Genomic DNA, 17,448 nt, shown 5'->3' on the forward strand with positions numbered 1-17,448 from the left:
GACCCAGCCCGTTCCCAGCCACCAGGGGCCAGACTGGGAGACCTCCTCAGCCTGCCATGGCCACCCAGCTACATCCCAGACATGTCTTCAAATCAAGAATCTTGCAATTTCTCACCGGTCATATTTTGAACACTGCAGCCCCCAAAGTGCCGAATCCTCAAGTCTTTTGTGACAAGCGAGCCGAGATTGGTTCTAGACTCCCATCTCTCCAAGGCTTCCTTCCCGCTGCTTGTGTGGGTGGGCTTGTCTCATCTTGATTGTCCTGACTCTTAGAAGCACCTCGCCAGATCCCACCCTCTGAGCTGGCTTGCTGAGCTCCCGCGTGTGGACCCCAGAGCCGTCAGCTAGATGGCGTGGGTACCCCTCCCTTATGGGCAAAGCACCAGCGGCATCAGGACCCCTGCGCAGGAGCGAGCTGTTCACATGCGGGGGGAAGGGCGAGTTCAGTAACAGGACGGTTCCTCGGTTCATGTCCCCGTCATCATAATTGCTTTAAACTAAGCCACTTGGATCCTGAATAATTTAATAACGAGCTACAGTGGTTAAGTAATAAATTATTTGAGCCGAGAAATTGCTAGTTTTCATGGAGTCTGTATGTAGCTTTATTTTAAAATGAAGAAACCACTTCGCTAGGGTTCTCGCTGTGAGCGCTGTGGCTCTGGGCCACCGGCCCAGTTAGCAGTGGTCAAGGAATTCTTTGGCTCCTTGAAACACCAGTCTCCACATCACTCCCTGGGTCACTCAGAACCCGACAGCTCACAGGAATGCTGCTTTGGTTCTGTGGTAGGCTTTTATTCGTAATTTTGGTACAAATGAGATTCCTGACTCAATCCCCTGAAAACCCAAAGCTTCCCCAGATGTGCTTTCTTTAAGCTCTTGTCCTTCAGCCAACCATGCCTTCCTTTTGCATTAGGGAAGGACTGTGGGCGACGGGACTGATGGTGTTCCTGGCAAATACTTCCCATCCAGACACTGTAGGAGGCTGGCAGGTGTATCCCTGTGAGGACCCTTGGGAACTCCTACGTGGAACACACCATTTGCACCCTTCCTCCTAAATGTTTCCATGGACTTTGCTTACCTCTGTGTCAGACATCTGAGCCATTGTCCCGCTCAGCCAGTGCCACCATCACCCTCAGACGTGGCGGGGCAGCTCGCTAGTCTTCCAGAATCGACCTTGGTGGAGCTCTCTGGTTGCCACTGACTATGCACCCCATTGGCAGACGGGCAAACACTGGCCCAGACCAAGTCCATGGAGAATACCCACCCCTTTTTGAAAGTGATTTTTTTTTTAATTGCTCAGGTATGATTTGCAACACTGAGCTGCTACAGAGGGTGTTGGCTGCCACGAGCAACTGCGTGAGCAGGACAGCTCCATGGCGGGCGCCCACAGCCCCATAGCCGTCCCGTGCACTGGGAGAGCTTGGCTGTGGTGTCCACCCGGGTCAGTGCCCCGCCTCACATGCAGCCCATTTGTGTTTGTGCCCTTTGATCATTGTCCCCACCAGTGAGCAGCTGCCATCAATACACCAGTCTCTCCCCGATGCAAGTAAAAGGCAGTGAGCCCTCTCTGTGTTCTCAGGGGTTTGCTTGATTTGAGATGTAGGGGTTAGACACCAGCTCTCAGGATAGCGACTTCTCTCACACAAACCACCCTTAGAGAGGAGCTGTAGTTCACACGCAGGTACTCCTCGTCGTTGTCCCCTGAAAACAAACAGGGCACCAGCTGCCAAGCCCGCGCGTGCAGCATGTCCAGCAGGCCATCGTGCGGGAGCTGACCTGGAAAGCGGGTGGACCTTTTGCACTTTGGATTCTCTTAGGAAACAAACAAGTTAACTTAGCAAATTGTCTTTTTTATGTGTTGGGTTTTGATTTTTTGGTTTTGTTTTTGTACTGTGAACACTGAAGCTGATGTCATTTTAAGACTTACAGACTGGAACTGGAAATAAACTATTTTAATGTGTGATGATTACAGGGAGGCTCTTGCGTCCCAGGATGATGATCTCATTGTGGATACATTTGCAACAAAGTGCAGTGTGCCTGTATCTCGGCAGGTGGTTGCCAGCCAGTGCACACAGCTCAGCCACAGGTTTCAGGAACCGGCTGTGTCGGCATGGCGGCCACATAGGCTGGAAGAGTAGGCGGCGCAAAACAGAGGCCAGGAGGGAGAAGGCAGTCATTTCAGCAGGGGCCTGACTGCTGTGGTCTGGTTTAGGAGACATCTGAGGTGTGTTCTCCCAGGCTTCTCAACAGGAAACTTCTTTGCAAGGATCCACTTTCCCTCCCTGCTGCAGCGCCTCCCAGCCCCCACCCAGAGCTGGCCCGACCGCAGCCTGGAGGCTGGAACTTCTGCCGGTGCTGATGTGGAACAACTAGGACTTGAACTGGTGCTCGTATGGGATGCCTACATCATAGGTAGAGGCCTAGCCTAATACACCATGGTGCAAAACCTCCATTTTTTTTTAAGATGTACTTTTATTTGTGAAGCAGATTAACAGAGAGAGAAGGAGAGGTAGAGATCTTCCAGCTGGTTCACTTCCCAGATGCACTCAGTTCCCAGAGCTGAGCTAATCTGAGCCAGGACTCCTCCATGTCCCTCACATGGGTGCAGGGGACCAAGAACTTGAGCCATCCTCCACTGCTTTTCCAAACCATAGGCAGGGAGCTAGTTTGGAAGTGGAGCAGGTAGGACTCGAACCAGCTCCCATATGGGATGTTGGTATTACAGGTAGAGGATTAGCTTGCTAAGCCACTGCACTGGCCCCATCCAGATGTTTGCTTGTTTTTTAACCAAGAGTGGAGCCAGCACTCAAACCTAGGTGTTAAAGCAGCAGAAAGAGAAGAGAGACACAGATTTTCCATCTGCTGATTCATTCTCCAAATGGCCACAAATGACTACGGCTGACTCGGGCCAAAGCCAGGAGTCCAGAGCTCCATCCACATCTCCCACAAGAGTGGAAGGGGCCCGAGCACTTTGGCCCTCTGCTGCTGCTTTCTAGGCGCCTTAGCAGGGAGCTGGATCCGAAGCGGAGCAGCTGGGACTCACACGGGCTGTGGGCATTGTAAGCAACAGCTTCACGCAGCACAGTGCTGACCCTGAAGCCTTTTAATTTATGCTCACAATGATCTGAAAACCAAGATGCAGCTCTGAGCTCCCCAAAGGGGCAGCTGTGTTAAAAAGTCCCCTAGCAATAGAGACTCTTCCTACGGAAACATTTCATGCGTTGTGTTTATTTCAGTCCTCCAATCTTCAGATAACCTTGAATGACTTCCCACCATCCTCTTTCCTTCTCCTACACTAGCATGCTTCATCTGAGGGAGAAACTAGTGGGAAGGCTTCCTTGGCTGCGACTCTGGAAATGTGAGCCTGCAGCTGAGAGTTTGCACGCTGATGGTCCAGCCAGCGGCAACATGTCCACCATGAGTTTCTGTTGGCACGAACTCCATGGGACTTACACTGCTAGTTCGTAACTTCTTGAGGATTTGTTATCAACACAGTTGGCTTCATCTGGAGGCTCTTGCGACTCAAATGGTTGTCACTTTGGGGAGGGCACATAGCATCTCAAACAGCAAGTTGGCTGCCAGGAGTGCTGTGTTTCCTACAAAACAAACAAACAAACAAATCAGCCTGCAGAGACTGCTTGGTGCTTCTCCAGAACCCCAGCTTCCAGTCCCCTCCCTGGCATTCTGCCCCCGCCAGGCATCACTGGAAGGAATATTCTAAAATGCAGAATGGCATGGGAGGAGTTTGATCCAGCAATGAAGAGGCTGCAGAGGATGCCTGCGTCTGCCTGGGTTCCTCTCTCAGCTACACTCCCGATTCAAGCTTCCTGCTAATGGCCACACCACGCAGCAGCAGGAAACAGCACAGGGAGTTGGGCCCCTGCCACTCACACAGGAACCCTGCATTGAGTTCAGGCACCAACCCTACCCAGTCGCAGCTACTGGGGCCTCTCAAATGAGTACATTTTTGTGCACTCAAGCAAGGCTCTTCCCAATGGAAAACTTACAATAATAGTGTGTTCCCTGGGCTGGCATTGTGACACAGTGGGTTAAGCCACCATGTGTAAAGCCAGCATTGCATATTGGAGACTCAGCAACTTCACTTCTGTTCCAGCTCCCTGCACATGCACCTGGGAAGGCAGCCAACGATGGCTCAAGTGCCACCCATGTGAGAGACCTGGATGGAGTTCCAGGCTCTTGGCTTCAGCCTAGCCCAGCCCTGGCTGTTGTGGCATTTGTGGACTGAACCAGCAGATTGGACGCTCTTTCTCCCTCTGCCACTCTGCGTTTCAGATAAACCCTTAAATAATAATAATGGCATGACCTATACCAACTACCATGCTAACTACTCTCAGTGGCTGGTGGACCTAACTCTGTAAACATTTCTATTTAATGGGCGACATTTGCTTACCCAGCTAACTCCTTATAAATAATACATATGCTTTGGAAATTCACTTTCCAGATACCGACAGAGGACAGAACTCTGCCACCCTGTCTCCAGACCGAGGCTGACTGGTGGGGAAGCTCCTGACTTCACCGCCTCCCGGGGGTTTCTTGAGACTAATTGGTCACATCCGGGAGCTACACTAATGGGCTGCTTTTCTCCACCGTGAGACACACTCATCAGCTCCCCAGGGTGCGGAAGGCAGTCCATCTGTTCTTTACACAGCAGGCAAAGGAGAAGCCACACAGCGGCCCATGGGTGGGCCGGCGGCTGCGATCTACTCACCAGAAAGGTCATAGGGCGGTGAAACCTCCACAAGGTCGCAGCCCACCAAGTTCAGGCCTTGACATCCCCGGATGATCTCCAGAGCCTGTCCAAGATCAAGACGGAGCATCCACACAGTCGTCAGCGGTGACCAGGAGCCGGCAGAAGCAGCCCCGGAGGCCCGTCTGCAACAAACGGCCACCCGCCCTCCGCCCAGTGAAGAACCACCTACAGACTGCCAGCAACCACATACGGACTGCCAGGCCTCCAGCCTAAGGAGGCAGGAGAGCCTTCCCCAAGGCGGGAATACTTTGCTCAAAGGACAGAACAAGTGCATGAGAAGGGACGGGATCATCCAGGCAGAGGGGAGGATGGAGGCAAAGACGCAATGAGAGCAGAAATGCAAGGAGTTGGGTGTGGCCAAGGGCAGGATAAGTGAGGGGAGGAGCTGGGCTTTGTCTGAAAGGGCCACCACCCCACAGGCAGGAAGCCCAGAGGGCTGATGCTAAGCAGAAGGATGAGAACTGTGGGAAATTCGGCAGGGCAGGGCAGGGCAGGTGTGGCAGCACTGAGGCACGGCTGGTCAAGCCAACACCTGCAGTGTCGGTTCCCCATCTCAGAACAACAGTTCGAATCCTGGCTGTCCCACTTGCACTCCAGCTCCCTGCTGATGCACCTGGAAAGGTGGTAGAAGATGTCCCCTGCCAATCATGTGGAAGATGAAGATGTAATTGTTGCTCCTAGCTTCAGCCTGGCCCAGCCCTGACCACTGCAACCATTTGGGAGTGAGCCACTAGATGGAAGATTCTCTCTTTCTCTCTGCCTTTTAAGTAAGCCAATGTGTGTGTGTGTATACAATTTTTAAAAAAGATTTACTGATTTGTATTGAAAAGTCAGATTTACAGAGAGAAAGCCACTAAGCTTTTGTGCTGTCCCCCGATACATACTTTTTTTTAATGCCCCAATGTATGTGCTTTTTAAAAAATCTAGCCCTAGGGCCCGGTGCAGTAACCTAGTAGCTAATGTCCTCACTTTGCATGCGCCAGGATCTCATATGAACGCCAGTTCTAATCCCCACCAGGCCTGTTTCCCATCCAGCTCCTTGCTTGTGGCCTGGGAAAAGTAGCAAAGGATGGCCCAAGTGCTTGGGCCCCTTCACCCACATGGAAGACCCAGAGGAAGCTGCAGGCTCCTGGTTACGGGCTGGCCAGCTCCAGTCATTGATGCCATTTGGGAAATGAGCCAGCAGATGGAAAACCTCAAATAAAAATTAAATATTGTTTCCATGAACAGACTATAGAGGGACAGAGGCAAGCAGACCAAATAAAGCAGTGTATCCTAGAGAGGAAAGAGGCCCTTGCCCAGAGCAGGGCCCCCTCAGTAAGGGAGTCTTCAGGCCTACTCTTGGCTTTGGGGACAGACCCTCAGTGCCCAGGTGCTCTGCTTTGAAACTCCAGCCCTGGTTCCTCCCAAGTCACAGGAAAGTGGGGTATGAGGTGTCCCCACCGATGGAGCCTTGTTACCTGGCTGGGGGTAAGCCCCGCGATCTCGGGGGTTCCCGTCCCTGGGGCATAGGCGGGGTCCAACGCGTCGATGTCAAAGCTGAGGTACATGGGTTTGCCGCCCATCTGCTGCCTGACTTCCGCCATCAGAGGGACCAGCGACTTCATCCAGCAATCTTCAGCTAGAACCACCCGGAAGCCCTAGGGAGGAAGGGGTGGAAGGGCTGGAGGCCAAGGCCATGGGGAGGCAACTGCTGTGCCCACGGTGCAGGAGAGGCCAGGAGGAGCCACGTGGGGAGGAGGAGCAGGGAGCAGATGGCAGCTCCAGCCAGCCTCTTCCAGGCATTGGGCCTTTCCACCGAGTTCTTGTCCTCTGTGTTCCCCGGGGAGTGTGTGCTAGTGGCTATGAGGAGGAGGAAGAGGCAGGCAGCAGCTGAGCGTGAGTGCTTGGCACAGTGGGACACACACTTCCCACATCGAGAAGGCCCGGGCTCCAGGTCCCTGTTCCACCATTTTTAACACCCGATTAATAAGAACTTAAGTTTTATTTATTTATGTGAAAGGTAGAGTTACAGAGAGAGAGAGATCTTCTATCCACTGGTTTACTCCCCAGCTGGCCACAATGGCCAAGAGTCAGGAGCTTCTCCCGGGTCTGCCACATGAGTGGCAGGGGCCAAGCACTTAGGCCATCTTCTATTGTTTTCCCAGGCACATTAGCAGGGAGTTGGATTGGGATTGGAAGGGGAGCAGTCAGGACTGGAACCAGTGCTTATATGAGATGCTGACATCACAGGCGGTGAGCTAACCTATTGTACCACAGCACTGGCCCACTTCTGATCCAGCTTACAGGGTGTGAAACCTGTAAGGCAGCCAGCAATGTAATGTAATGGCCCCTGCTCCCCATGTGGGAGACGGGGATTAAGATCTTGGCTCCTGACTCCAGCCTGGCCATGCCCTGGCTGTGAACCAGCACATGAATGAATTCTCTGTCTCTCTGCTTTCCAAATAAAATGATAACAAATGTAAGAGTTTCTAAGACAGCAGCAAGTCCCCTTAAATTCAGATTCACCCCCTACTTTTCCAAGCTGACAAAGGCCAAGAGATGGGTTGCTCTGTGCTGGTCTCCATGCCCCGGCTACAGACCTCATCTACCTCCTCACTCTTGGCTCCACACAACCATCTTGCTGCAAACTCAGCCTTTCGTCCCCTCCTTCTGCACTCGATTAGTAACCCCTGGAATCTACAACAGCCACAGCAAGTGGTGGAGAGGAATGTCTTTGAGGGGCAGAGGGCCAGGGGGCTCCAAGTATCACCTGGCTTCTGTTGTATCTGTAGGGGTCCAAGGTCATGGAGGAGCCCCGGATGCCAATCTGCACCACACGCGGACAGTCCAGGAGGCCCTCATCCACGCACCGGCGGAATGGCGTCCCATGGTACAGCTTCTCTCCCAGGGCCTTGTCAGCTGTGTCCGTGTGCGCATCCACGTGCAGCAGCCCCACGGGGCCATACCTGGTGATGAGCAGGGACCTCAGTGCTCAGGGACCTGACCTCCCAACAGGGCCCTAGCACAGCAGCCCACAAGCCACCAAGAGGGAAGAGCTGGCAGCAATCACCCTCCAGGCAAGTGGCTTCTGTCTTCCTATTCCAGAAGTAAAGCAGCAAAAACACAAAGGCCTTGGCTGCCACTGGGCACCCAGCACCCAGAATTGGCTTCCCTTACAGAGCACAAGGGGCAGGAAGGAGGCACAGAGATGAGTTTGGCTAAAGGCTGGACCAACAACCTGGCCCTTTTCTCTAGCTATGACCCAGCTCTGTCTCCGTAAACTCCATCAAGCCCTGCCAGCTACAACCCGGTGTAAACATTGCAACCAACCCAATTGGAGGCCAGCACCCCTGTGTCCACCTGTCTCCAACCAGCATCTGCCTTGCTCATATGCAGAGCCTGCAGCTGCCTCCCTCCTCCTTGGCCCTTCAATCGCTTTCCAAAGGAAGGCAGCCACAGTGGCTGCAGCTCTAGCTGACAGCAAGCACTGAGCAGTCTCCTCACTGTCTGGGCAGACAGCCCTTGCAGGAGAACACAGCCCTTCAGCAAGCTCCTCTGCAACACTCGTGTATTTGTCCTTGTTCGCCTGGAAAAAGGAGCAGGCGTTTGGGCGCAGCACATGAGGCTGCCACCAGGGACACCTACTTCCATACTGAGGTCAAGTTCTAGTAACTCTGCACTTCCAACACAACTTCCTGTTTGTATGCCTGGGAGGCAGCAGATGGTGGCCCAAAAGCTTGGGACCCTGCATGCATATGGGAGACCCAAAAGAAGCTCCCAGCTCTTGGCTTCAGATCAGCTCAGCGCAGACTATTGAAGTCATTTGAGGAGTGAACCAAAAGATGGAAGATCTTTCTCTCTCTCTTTCTTCCTGGAAATCTGCCTTTCCAATAAAAATAAATAAATCTAGAAAGAAAGAGAGAAAGATATGAAGAAAGGGAGCCAGCAGGTGATCTCTGCCCCAGTTGTTTGGCCTTTCAAATCAACCACCTTACGAAACATTCATGGGAAATGGATTTAAAAGATACATTTATTTTCAGTAAAAACAATTTTGAAATCAATGCATATGGGAGTTTTCAAAAAGTTCACAGAAAACAAAAAAGCATGGATTTTGCACCAAAATAAATGCACTGTGTCACTCATTCTCCCTGCACTTTATGAAATGCCTTTCTATTGGGAAGGCGAAACCGGAGTGAGGGAGAGTTGTGCTTTCAACGGGGCTCATCTTCCACAAACAGAGGTGCTGCCAACACTGAGCCTGCAGAGCCGAGCAGATCCAGGGCTACAGAGGGGACCGGAGGCGCTCCTAGCACACGGTCTGGGTGTCAAGCCAGTGACTGACAGAGACACCTGAGGGCGACCTTCATTCCGACTCACAGTCAGGAATAATCTTTCACCCCCAGTAACAGGAGCCTGTCACTGACTGGTATCCAGCGGCAAGCAACTCACGCCCATACTCCTTTTTTTTTTTTTTTTCTTTGAGAGAGAGAGATGGAGAATTAGAGAGAGGTCTTCCATCTGTTGATTCACTCCCACAACAGTCAGAGCTGGACCAGTCCTAAGCAAGAGACAAGAGCTTCTTCTGGGTCTCCCACCTGGGTGCAGGGGCCCAAGCTCTCAGGCCATCTTCTGCTGCCATTCTCATCACAGTAACCAGGAATTGGATTGGAAGTGGGACAACCAGGACTCAAACCAATGCCCACGTATGATGCTGGGAATGCAGGCAGCACCTTCTATGCCACAGCGCTGGTCCCATTCCTGCATTATTAAAACTCAGTAGGTCAAGCCCCTTAGAAATTACATTTTTTTGGTCCAGCACAATGGCTCAACTTGCTAATCCTCCACATGCAAGCACCAGCATACCATATGGGCACCAGTTCATGTCCTGGCTGCATCACTTCCTATCTAGTGCCCTACTTACAGCTTGGGAAAGCATCAGAGGATGGCCCAAAGCCTTGGGACTCTGTACCTGTGAGGGAGACCCAGAAGAAGCTCCTGGTACCCAGCTTCAGATTGGTTCAGTTCTGGCCATTACAGCCATGTAGGGCGTGAACCAGCAGATGGAAGATCTTTCTCTATGTCTCTCCTTTTCTCTGCAAATCAGCCTTTCCAACAAAAATAATGAAAAAGAAAAAAAACTTACTTTTCTGCCATCGCTTGCAAAATGGGATACGTGATTGTGTGATCTCCACCTGCAAAGAGGAAGAAAGAAAACATGGAATGTGTATAAGGTGATTCCCTAGTACAATCTTAAATCCACCCAACTGGACAGAAAGAACAAACCCATAAGAGCGGACACTAGGGTGCAGTAGTGAGTCCAGGCTGCTAGACTTCCACCCCAGCTCCCTGAAGCAGAATGGCCCAAGTGCTTGGGCTCCTGCCATCATGTGGGAGACCTGGCTTTGACTTGGCCCAGCCTTGGCTGTCATGGCCATTTGCAGAGTAAGCCAACAGGTATATGGAAGATCTCTCTGCTCAGAAATCCAATGTTCAAAATCAGTATTTTTTTTTTTTTAAGATTTGTTGTTATTTTTTTATTGGAAAGGCAGATTTACAGAGAGAAGGAGAAACAGACAGAAAGATCTTCTGTCTGCTGGTTCACTCCCCAAGCGCCCATGGTGGCCAGAGCTGAGTCGATCCAAACTTAAGAGCCAGGAACTTCTAGGTCTCCCACATAGGTGCGGGGTCCCAAGGCTTTGAGCCATTCTTCTCTGTTTTCGCAGGCCACACAGGCAGGGAGCAGCTAGGATGCGAACTGGTGCCCATATAGTTTCCTTGTGGATGCAAGGCAAGTATTTAGCCACAAGGCTGTCATGCCAGGCCCCAGTACAATTTTTTTAAGATCTATTTTATTTATTTGAAAAGCAAAGTTTTATATAGAGAAGAGATAGAGAACTTCCAACTGCTGGTTTACTTCCCAGATGGCCACAACAGCTGGAGTTGAACTGGGCAGAAACCAGGAACCAGGAGCTTCTTCTGGGTTTTCCACATGGGTGCAGGAGCCCAAGCGATTACACCATCTTCCACTGCTTTCCCAAGCACACTAGCAGGAAAATGGATCGGAAGTAGAACAGCTGGGACCCGAAATGGCACTTGTATAGGATGTTGGCACTGCAGGCGTTGCAAACAGTGGCTTAACCAGGTATACCACAATGCTGGCTCCCCAATCAATACGGTTTTGGTATAAGAATTCTGAAACTAAAGTCAGTGCAGTGGGACAGCCTTAAGACCCTCCCTGCCCAGGACACCTGCATATCCTATCAGAGTGCCCAAGCTCAAGCCCTGGCTCTGCTTCCAGTCCTAGCTTCCTACCAGAGCATAGTCCAGGAGGCAACAGGTCATGAATGAAGATGTCAGTTCCCCCCACCTACAGGGAGACCCAGATTGAGTCCCAAGCTCCTGGTTCCATCCTGGTCCAGCCATGGCCGGGGCAGGAAGTGATCCAGTGAATGGGAAATCAAGCTTTCTCACATTCTCTTTCTGTCTTTCAAATAAACAAACAAAAATATTTAAGTCAATATAGAAAGAAAAATCATGATCAACAAAACCATCCAATTGTTTTACAGAGATACATCAATAATTATGATGTTCTAAGCTATATGGAGCCTGACCCCAAAGGAAAAGGCAGTAATGCTTCATTGCTCTCATAGATAGATAGATATATACACATATATATGACAAACAATAAAAAATAACATCACATTTATTTTACTTTCTTCAAATAAAAATGGTTCACTAGACAGCAACTCATCTAGAAGGAGGGTTTGGTGACGTAATAAAGTATGGAATTACTGATGTTTTTAACATGGAAATGAAAAGGAATTATTTCAATCATCATATACTATTAATGTTCCAAAGTGAAAGCCTCTTATCACAAAATGGCAAAAGGTGATGAGACCTTCATCATTTCCAATGCATATGATTATGAATGTGTATGATATGAATGAACTTCCTGCCTTCTAAGACTGAGATGATTAAAATCATAAGATGTTAATAGACTTTCTTATCCAATCAAAGCTCTGGACCAGGCAGTGAACTGAATCATTCAATTGTCTATTGACCCTCAGTCGAAACTAGTATGACATGCCCAGTTTGTGAACATCCACAAATTCCTGCAAGGATGTCCACCAGCTCTTCCTTTGTGTGTAGCATTCAAGCTCCCAATTCCAAGGACAACATCTGTGGAACAATAAAGTCACACTGACTGATGAAAAAAAAATAAAAACAGTTAAAAAATGCTTTTTGACTTCCAACATTTTTGACATCCCTTCCATCTTGCACTAAGGCACGTGCCTCACATGCAATCACACCGTCTCACGGGCCACGCTAATGCCGAATGTTAATGATCCTTTCCCCCAGGGATTGAAGAGAATTAATCAGAATGTCCTCATTCTAGGTTGGCATTATGGCAAAGCAGGTTAAACCACAATCCACATCACTGGCATCCCAAATTGGAGAGCCAGTTCCAGGACTTCAGGCTGGGCAGCTCCACTCTCGATACAGCGAATGAGCCTGGAAAAGCAGCAGGTGATGGCTCAAGTACTCGGGCCACTGTCGCCCATGTAAGAAGCTTGGAGTTCCAGGATCCTGGCTTTGACCTGGCCCACCCCTGGCTGTTACAGACATTTCAACCAGCATGTGGGCAGATGGGAGATCTGTCTTCTTTCTCTCTCACTCTTTCAAATAAATATATTTCCTTTTAAAAGATGTTCTCTTTCTTTTTTCCTACTATAAACATTATTTTCAATTAACCTACAGCAAATTGGAAATACTGGTATGCAATGATGCCCATTTTTTTTTCTTTGATGGTTTATTTTTCATCTACTTGAAAAGCAGTGCAAGAGAGAGACAGAGATCTTGCAGGCACTGAGTCACTCCCCAAATGCCTGCAACAGTCAGACTGAGCCAGGCTTCAAGCCAAGAGTACAGAACTTCCCTGGGGCAGGCAGGGGCCCAAGCCCTGGAGCCACCACTTGCTGCTTTGGGAGTGCAGTTAGCAGGAAACTGGATCGGAAGCGAAGCAGCTAGGATTCAAACTGCACTCTATACAAGATGCAGGCATCCCAAGCGGGTTATAAGCATACTGTCCACCCCGATCTCTATCTCCCTGGTGGCCAGCCTTGAAGAAGCAGGTGTATTCAAGCTCACAAATGTGGAGGACCACACTTGGCCGACAAGGGACCATTACCCAGAGTCAGAGGAACACAGCCAGCAGCAACAATTTTCTGGTAGGCCTCTCGGATGAGCCGGCAGCTGTCCTGAAGGTTATAGAGATTGACATGCACGTCGCCCAGGTCTGCGACCATGAGGGACTGGAAGGGGAGGGCACCGGTGCTGGGGTTGACCGTTCTCAACATCACGGATTCCTCCCGGATGCGTCGGGGTCCGAATCTGTAGGAGGAAGATACAGGCATCAGGCATTGACAGGGTCCCCAGGCCAGGGCTGCTCAGCTTTGGCTCTGCTGGCACAGGGGCAGGAGACTCCTGGAGACTGCTAGGCAGTATCATCCCAGGCCATCCCCCCATGAGGTCACCAACACCGGTCCCCAAGCTGTGACAACCAAAACTGCCTCCATCAGAATCAGATGTCCCCTGGGCCCAAAAGCCACACCCCTCCCCTGAGAGCCATTAAGCTGGGCTGTATATTAAAAAGATGAGGACCCGATGTGATGACCTAGCAGTTAAAGTCCTTGGCTTCCACATGCTGGGACTCTATGTGGGCGCTGGTTCTAATCCCGGCAGCTCTGCTTCCCATCCAGCTCCCTGCCTGTGGCCTGGGAAAGCAGCTGAGGACAGCCCAAAGCCTTGGGCCCCTGCGTGGAAGATACAGAAATAAGTTTATTTGCGCTTGAAAGAGCAAGAGAGCCAGACAGAGAGAGAATCTTTCAGCCCTTGGTTCACTCCCCAAATGCCTGAGACAGCCAGAGCTGTCAGGCTGAGGGCAGGAGCCTGGTGGAGGCTGGACAGGAGTGTCCCATGTGCATGGCAGGGTCTCACCACTTGAGCCATTATGTGCAACCCTGCCCCCCAGGATGCTTTCACAGGAAGCTGAACTGGAAGCAGAGATGCCAGAACTTGAGCTGGGACGTGGGTATACCAGGCAGTGGACTGACTCACTGTGCCATGACACCTGTCCCACCAAGCACGGCTTTAGCAGCCCACTCATCATCAACTGAAGAAATGGCCTCATCAATTTCTTCATCTGTAAAAATGTAATAAAGCTGTGCGCCTGATGCTGCCGTTGCGAGAGATGAATGACCCAGGGAAAGCTCCCTGCATCTGGCAGACCTTCAGTCCACGATGACTTTCCTACCAGAGCAGTACGGTCAGCGGCAGGACAGCTGAGCTGAATCACAAATCCTCCAGGCTCAGTGCAAGCACCAGCTAGGACGCCCACCTCCCACGTGCATGGGCCCAAGGCCTGGCTGCAGCTCAGGACTCCCAACAGTGATGCCGCAAGCAGCCGGGTCTCTGCCACGCACGTGGGGAATCCAGACAGTTCTTCCTTCAAGCCCCCATTTTGGGGCACTTCAGGAGTGGACCAACAGATGGGGGAATTCTGTTTCTCTTTCTGTCTCTTAAAATTAGACAATTTTTAAAAAGAAATTATTGATCCTTACTAACTAGGAGAATAATTTTTACTCCCTCTGTCTTGGGAAAAATGTGCCTTAATTCGAATGTTTAAAGCTGACACCTACAGGTCTTAAAAGCTGCAAGCAGCTTCCATTCTCAAATGCAGTTGTCACCTGCCACCACAAGCTGGCGGTAGCAGAAGAGATGGGGTTTCTTAGCGACCTCCCCGGCAAGGTCCACAATGGGAATAGATGAACCCAAGAATCCAGAACTCTAGGGTTAGATACGCTGAGATGGCCCGGTGATGCCCTCCCATCCAGTGTTGGATGGCGAGGTGCCACCAGTTGAGGGACAAGAGGTATCAACTTTCAACCGCGGAGTGGTATTTTTGTGGCCCCCAGCCCCCAATGAGAGCCGCCCACGCCTCTGCATCCTTCAAGTCCCTGGCGTGAACCGTCCCTAGCGTGAAACCGTCCCTGGTCCTCCACGCCTTACCTCGCCCCCGGCCGATTGGAAGTCCCAATGTCCAGTGGCACCCCGATGAAAGCGGCGTCCAGCCCCTCGGGGGAGGTCTGCAGGGGCAGCCGCATCATGGAGCAGACGCCCACCGAGCGGGCCACGACCTCAGAGCTGGGGGGTTGGTTCCGGGGGCCATCGGAAGCCCGGCGACTAGAGCTATACCCGGGGTGGCAGGGTCCCGCGGCGGGGCGCACGTCCACGCGGGCCCTCAGTCCGCGGGCTGAGCCGGACGCCACGAGCCGCAGCATTCTGATGGCAGCCCCCGGGGTCCAGCAGCATGTGCCGCCAGGGTTCAAAGGGCAGGGGCGGCCTGGATCCCCAGGCCGGGGGTGGGATCAGGGGAGGAGCTCTGGGGCGCGCGCTCTCCCCACGGCCCTCTGCGGACTTCAGCCCTGGGCTCCCAGCTTCTGGGCACCCCCATTGTTGAAGGTATGCCTTGAGCCCTAACACCCAGCCCTTGGCAAACTCTTCTTTTGAGTTTCATTTTCAAAGCTGGGAAGATTTGAAAGCTAAAGACCTTGCTTGAAGCCACAGAAATGGCAAATGCATTTTTCATTTTGAAATAATAATGCATGCAAGAAATGCCTACGGTGAGGCTCTCTAAATGTTCTTTTTAACAACCTCTTTGAAAGACGAGCTGGAGGGCTTGGCGTGGTGGCCTAGCGGCTAAAGTCCTCTCTGATAGCACCGGGATCCATGTGGGTGCCGGTTCTAATCCCAGCAGCCCCGTTTCCCATCCAGCTCCCTGCTTGTGGCCTTGGAACCGTGCATCCACGTGGGAGACCTGGAAGGGCTCCTGGCTTCGGATCAGCTCAGCTCCAGCCATTGCAGCCACTTGGGGAGCGAACCAGAGGATGGAAGACCCTTCACTGTGTAAACCTGACTTTCTAATAAAAACAAGCAAAGCTTTTTAAAGGGGGGGGGGGGACAAAACAAAACTTGACAGTTGTCCATGACATTAGCATGGAATCTGAAATGGGGGGGAAGCCAAGGAACAGGCCCCACCCCACGGGAGAGGCTCTGGGTTCAATCCCCAGCTCGGCTTAACTCCAGCTTCTTACAGCTGTGGGCCCTGGCAGGCACTGATGGTGAGTTTAACTAGGTTGCTGACATCAGCATGGGAGATCCAGGCTGAATAGCCAGCTCCCTGCTGATGGCCTGGGAAAGCAATGGAGGCTGCAGCAATGAGGGAGACCCTGGCTCCTGGCTTCAGCCTGGCTTGACTCCAGCCATTTTAGTTTGGGGAGTGAAGCAGTGTGTGGAAGATCGCTTTTTCTTTGTTGCTCTTCCTTTCAAATAAAATTAACCTGAAGAAAGAAGGAAGGAAGGAAGGAAGGAAGGAAGGAAGGAAGGAAGGAAGGAGAGAGAGAGAAAAAGAAAGAAAGAAAGAAAGAAAGAAAGAAAGAAAGAAAGAAAGAAAGAAAGAAAGAAAGAAAGAAAGAAAGAAAGAAAACAATTAAAAAGTTAACTCTGGTTTCGTCAGCACTCTCCCAATCGTTGATACACTCTCCCACTCCCTTCTCCCAGGTCCAGGGTGGAGATGCTGTGAGCCTCCCCTGACCACCATGTTTCTCTTAGATTTGCTGTCTGTGCATTTTCATTCTATTAATTTCATAATACGTTTGTTTAGCAGAAAGATATTCCATGTTTTTATTAAGAGGGAAAAGGCCCATCAGAATTGAGGAGTCTGAGTGTTTAGCAGTTCATGCTGTGGGTGACACCAGACCCCAAGTGTTTCACACTGGCCTCCAAGGGGGTGGGCAGGGGAAATCTTCACCCCACGTTTGAGGAAGCAAGATAAATAAAACACTCCATGCGCTATATTGGATGGTCCCTGGTTGAGGTCCGTTGGCCGGTTTTGACTCTTGTTACAAGTTGTTTGATGGTTTCTCATCTGCAGCTGAGTTGCTGTTTGCTTATGCAGGAGCCCAGGGTGCTGGTGTGCCTCAGCCCAATAACTTCCCAATTAGTGTTAACATTATTTACCCAGCATCCTGATGGTGTCATCATTGCAATGCCCAGCATGTTAGCATGGCTTATAACCTGCAGCACCACTGTGCTGACATCTGGTCAACCTACTCTAAAGCATCCAGTCAGGGAAGCTTGATTAGCATGGCAACCCAAGTAGTGTGGCCCTCCAGCACGTGGGATGTGTGTGCCCCAAGCATCGTCTAAATGGCTGTGTCAGGGCCCACCCCTATGATGCTCTCAGTGGTGCACCCCATCCAGTCCCCACAAGAACAACCACTAATGGTGCTTTAGAGTCTGAATAGAGCCCACAAGTGAGGGTTGAGTTGTTCCTGGTTTCAGCCTGGCATAGCCATGGCTGTTGCGGGCACTTGGGGGAGTCAAATCAGCTGGCTCCATCTCTCTGCCTTGCAAACAGGTAAATAACTAAAACAAACAGAAAAAAACCCACTAGTCATTATTGCATGTCACTTCAAGCATATAACCTAACATTAAACAGTCGCAGTCCCAGCAGAAATCTATTAACGGTATTTTATTTAGGAATTTCATGTCAACTCAACATGTAATGCTTTCCCCAACACTTTGATTTTATTGTTCAAAGTCACAACTGTATAACATGTTGAAAATGCCATTTG

The 17,448-nt window shown here is 50.9% G+C and overlaps 1 protein-coding gene across 2 annotated transcripts; it reads right to left on the reverse strand.

The window, feature by feature from the left end:
• Positions 1-3,346: 3,346 nt before the first annotated feature.
• On the reverse strand, positions 3,347-15,096 carry AGMAT (agmatinase). Of its 2 annotated transcripts, XM_004592344.2 has the most exons (7): positions 14,822-15,096; positions 12,942-13,144; positions 9,897-9,945; positions 7,524-7,719; positions 6,232-6,411; positions 4,730-4,814; positions 3,347-3,596 (listed from the first exon to the last, which is right to left on the reverse strand). In XM_004592344.2, the coding sequence occupies exons 1-7, from the start codon at positions 15,091-15,093 to the stop codon at positions 3,523-3,525; spliced, it is 1,059 nt and encodes a 352-aa protein (XP_004592401.2). In that variant the 5' UTR covers positions 15,094-15,096; the 3' UTR covers positions 3,347-3,522. The 2 variants fall into 2 exon arrangements, with proteins under 2 accessions (XP_004592401.2, XP_058516767.1); XM_058660784.1 differs by lacking the exon at positions 4,730-4,814.
• Between the last annotated feature and the right edge of the window lie 2,352 nt (positions 15,097-17,448).

This window comes from Ochotona princeps, chromosome 2 (genome assembly GCF_030435755.1).
Source record: "Ochotona princeps isolate mOchPri1 chromosome 2, mOchPri1.hap1, whole genome shotgun sequence".
NCBI lineage: Eukaryota > Metazoa > Chordata > Mammalia > Lagomorpha > Ochotonidae > Ochotona > Ochotona princeps.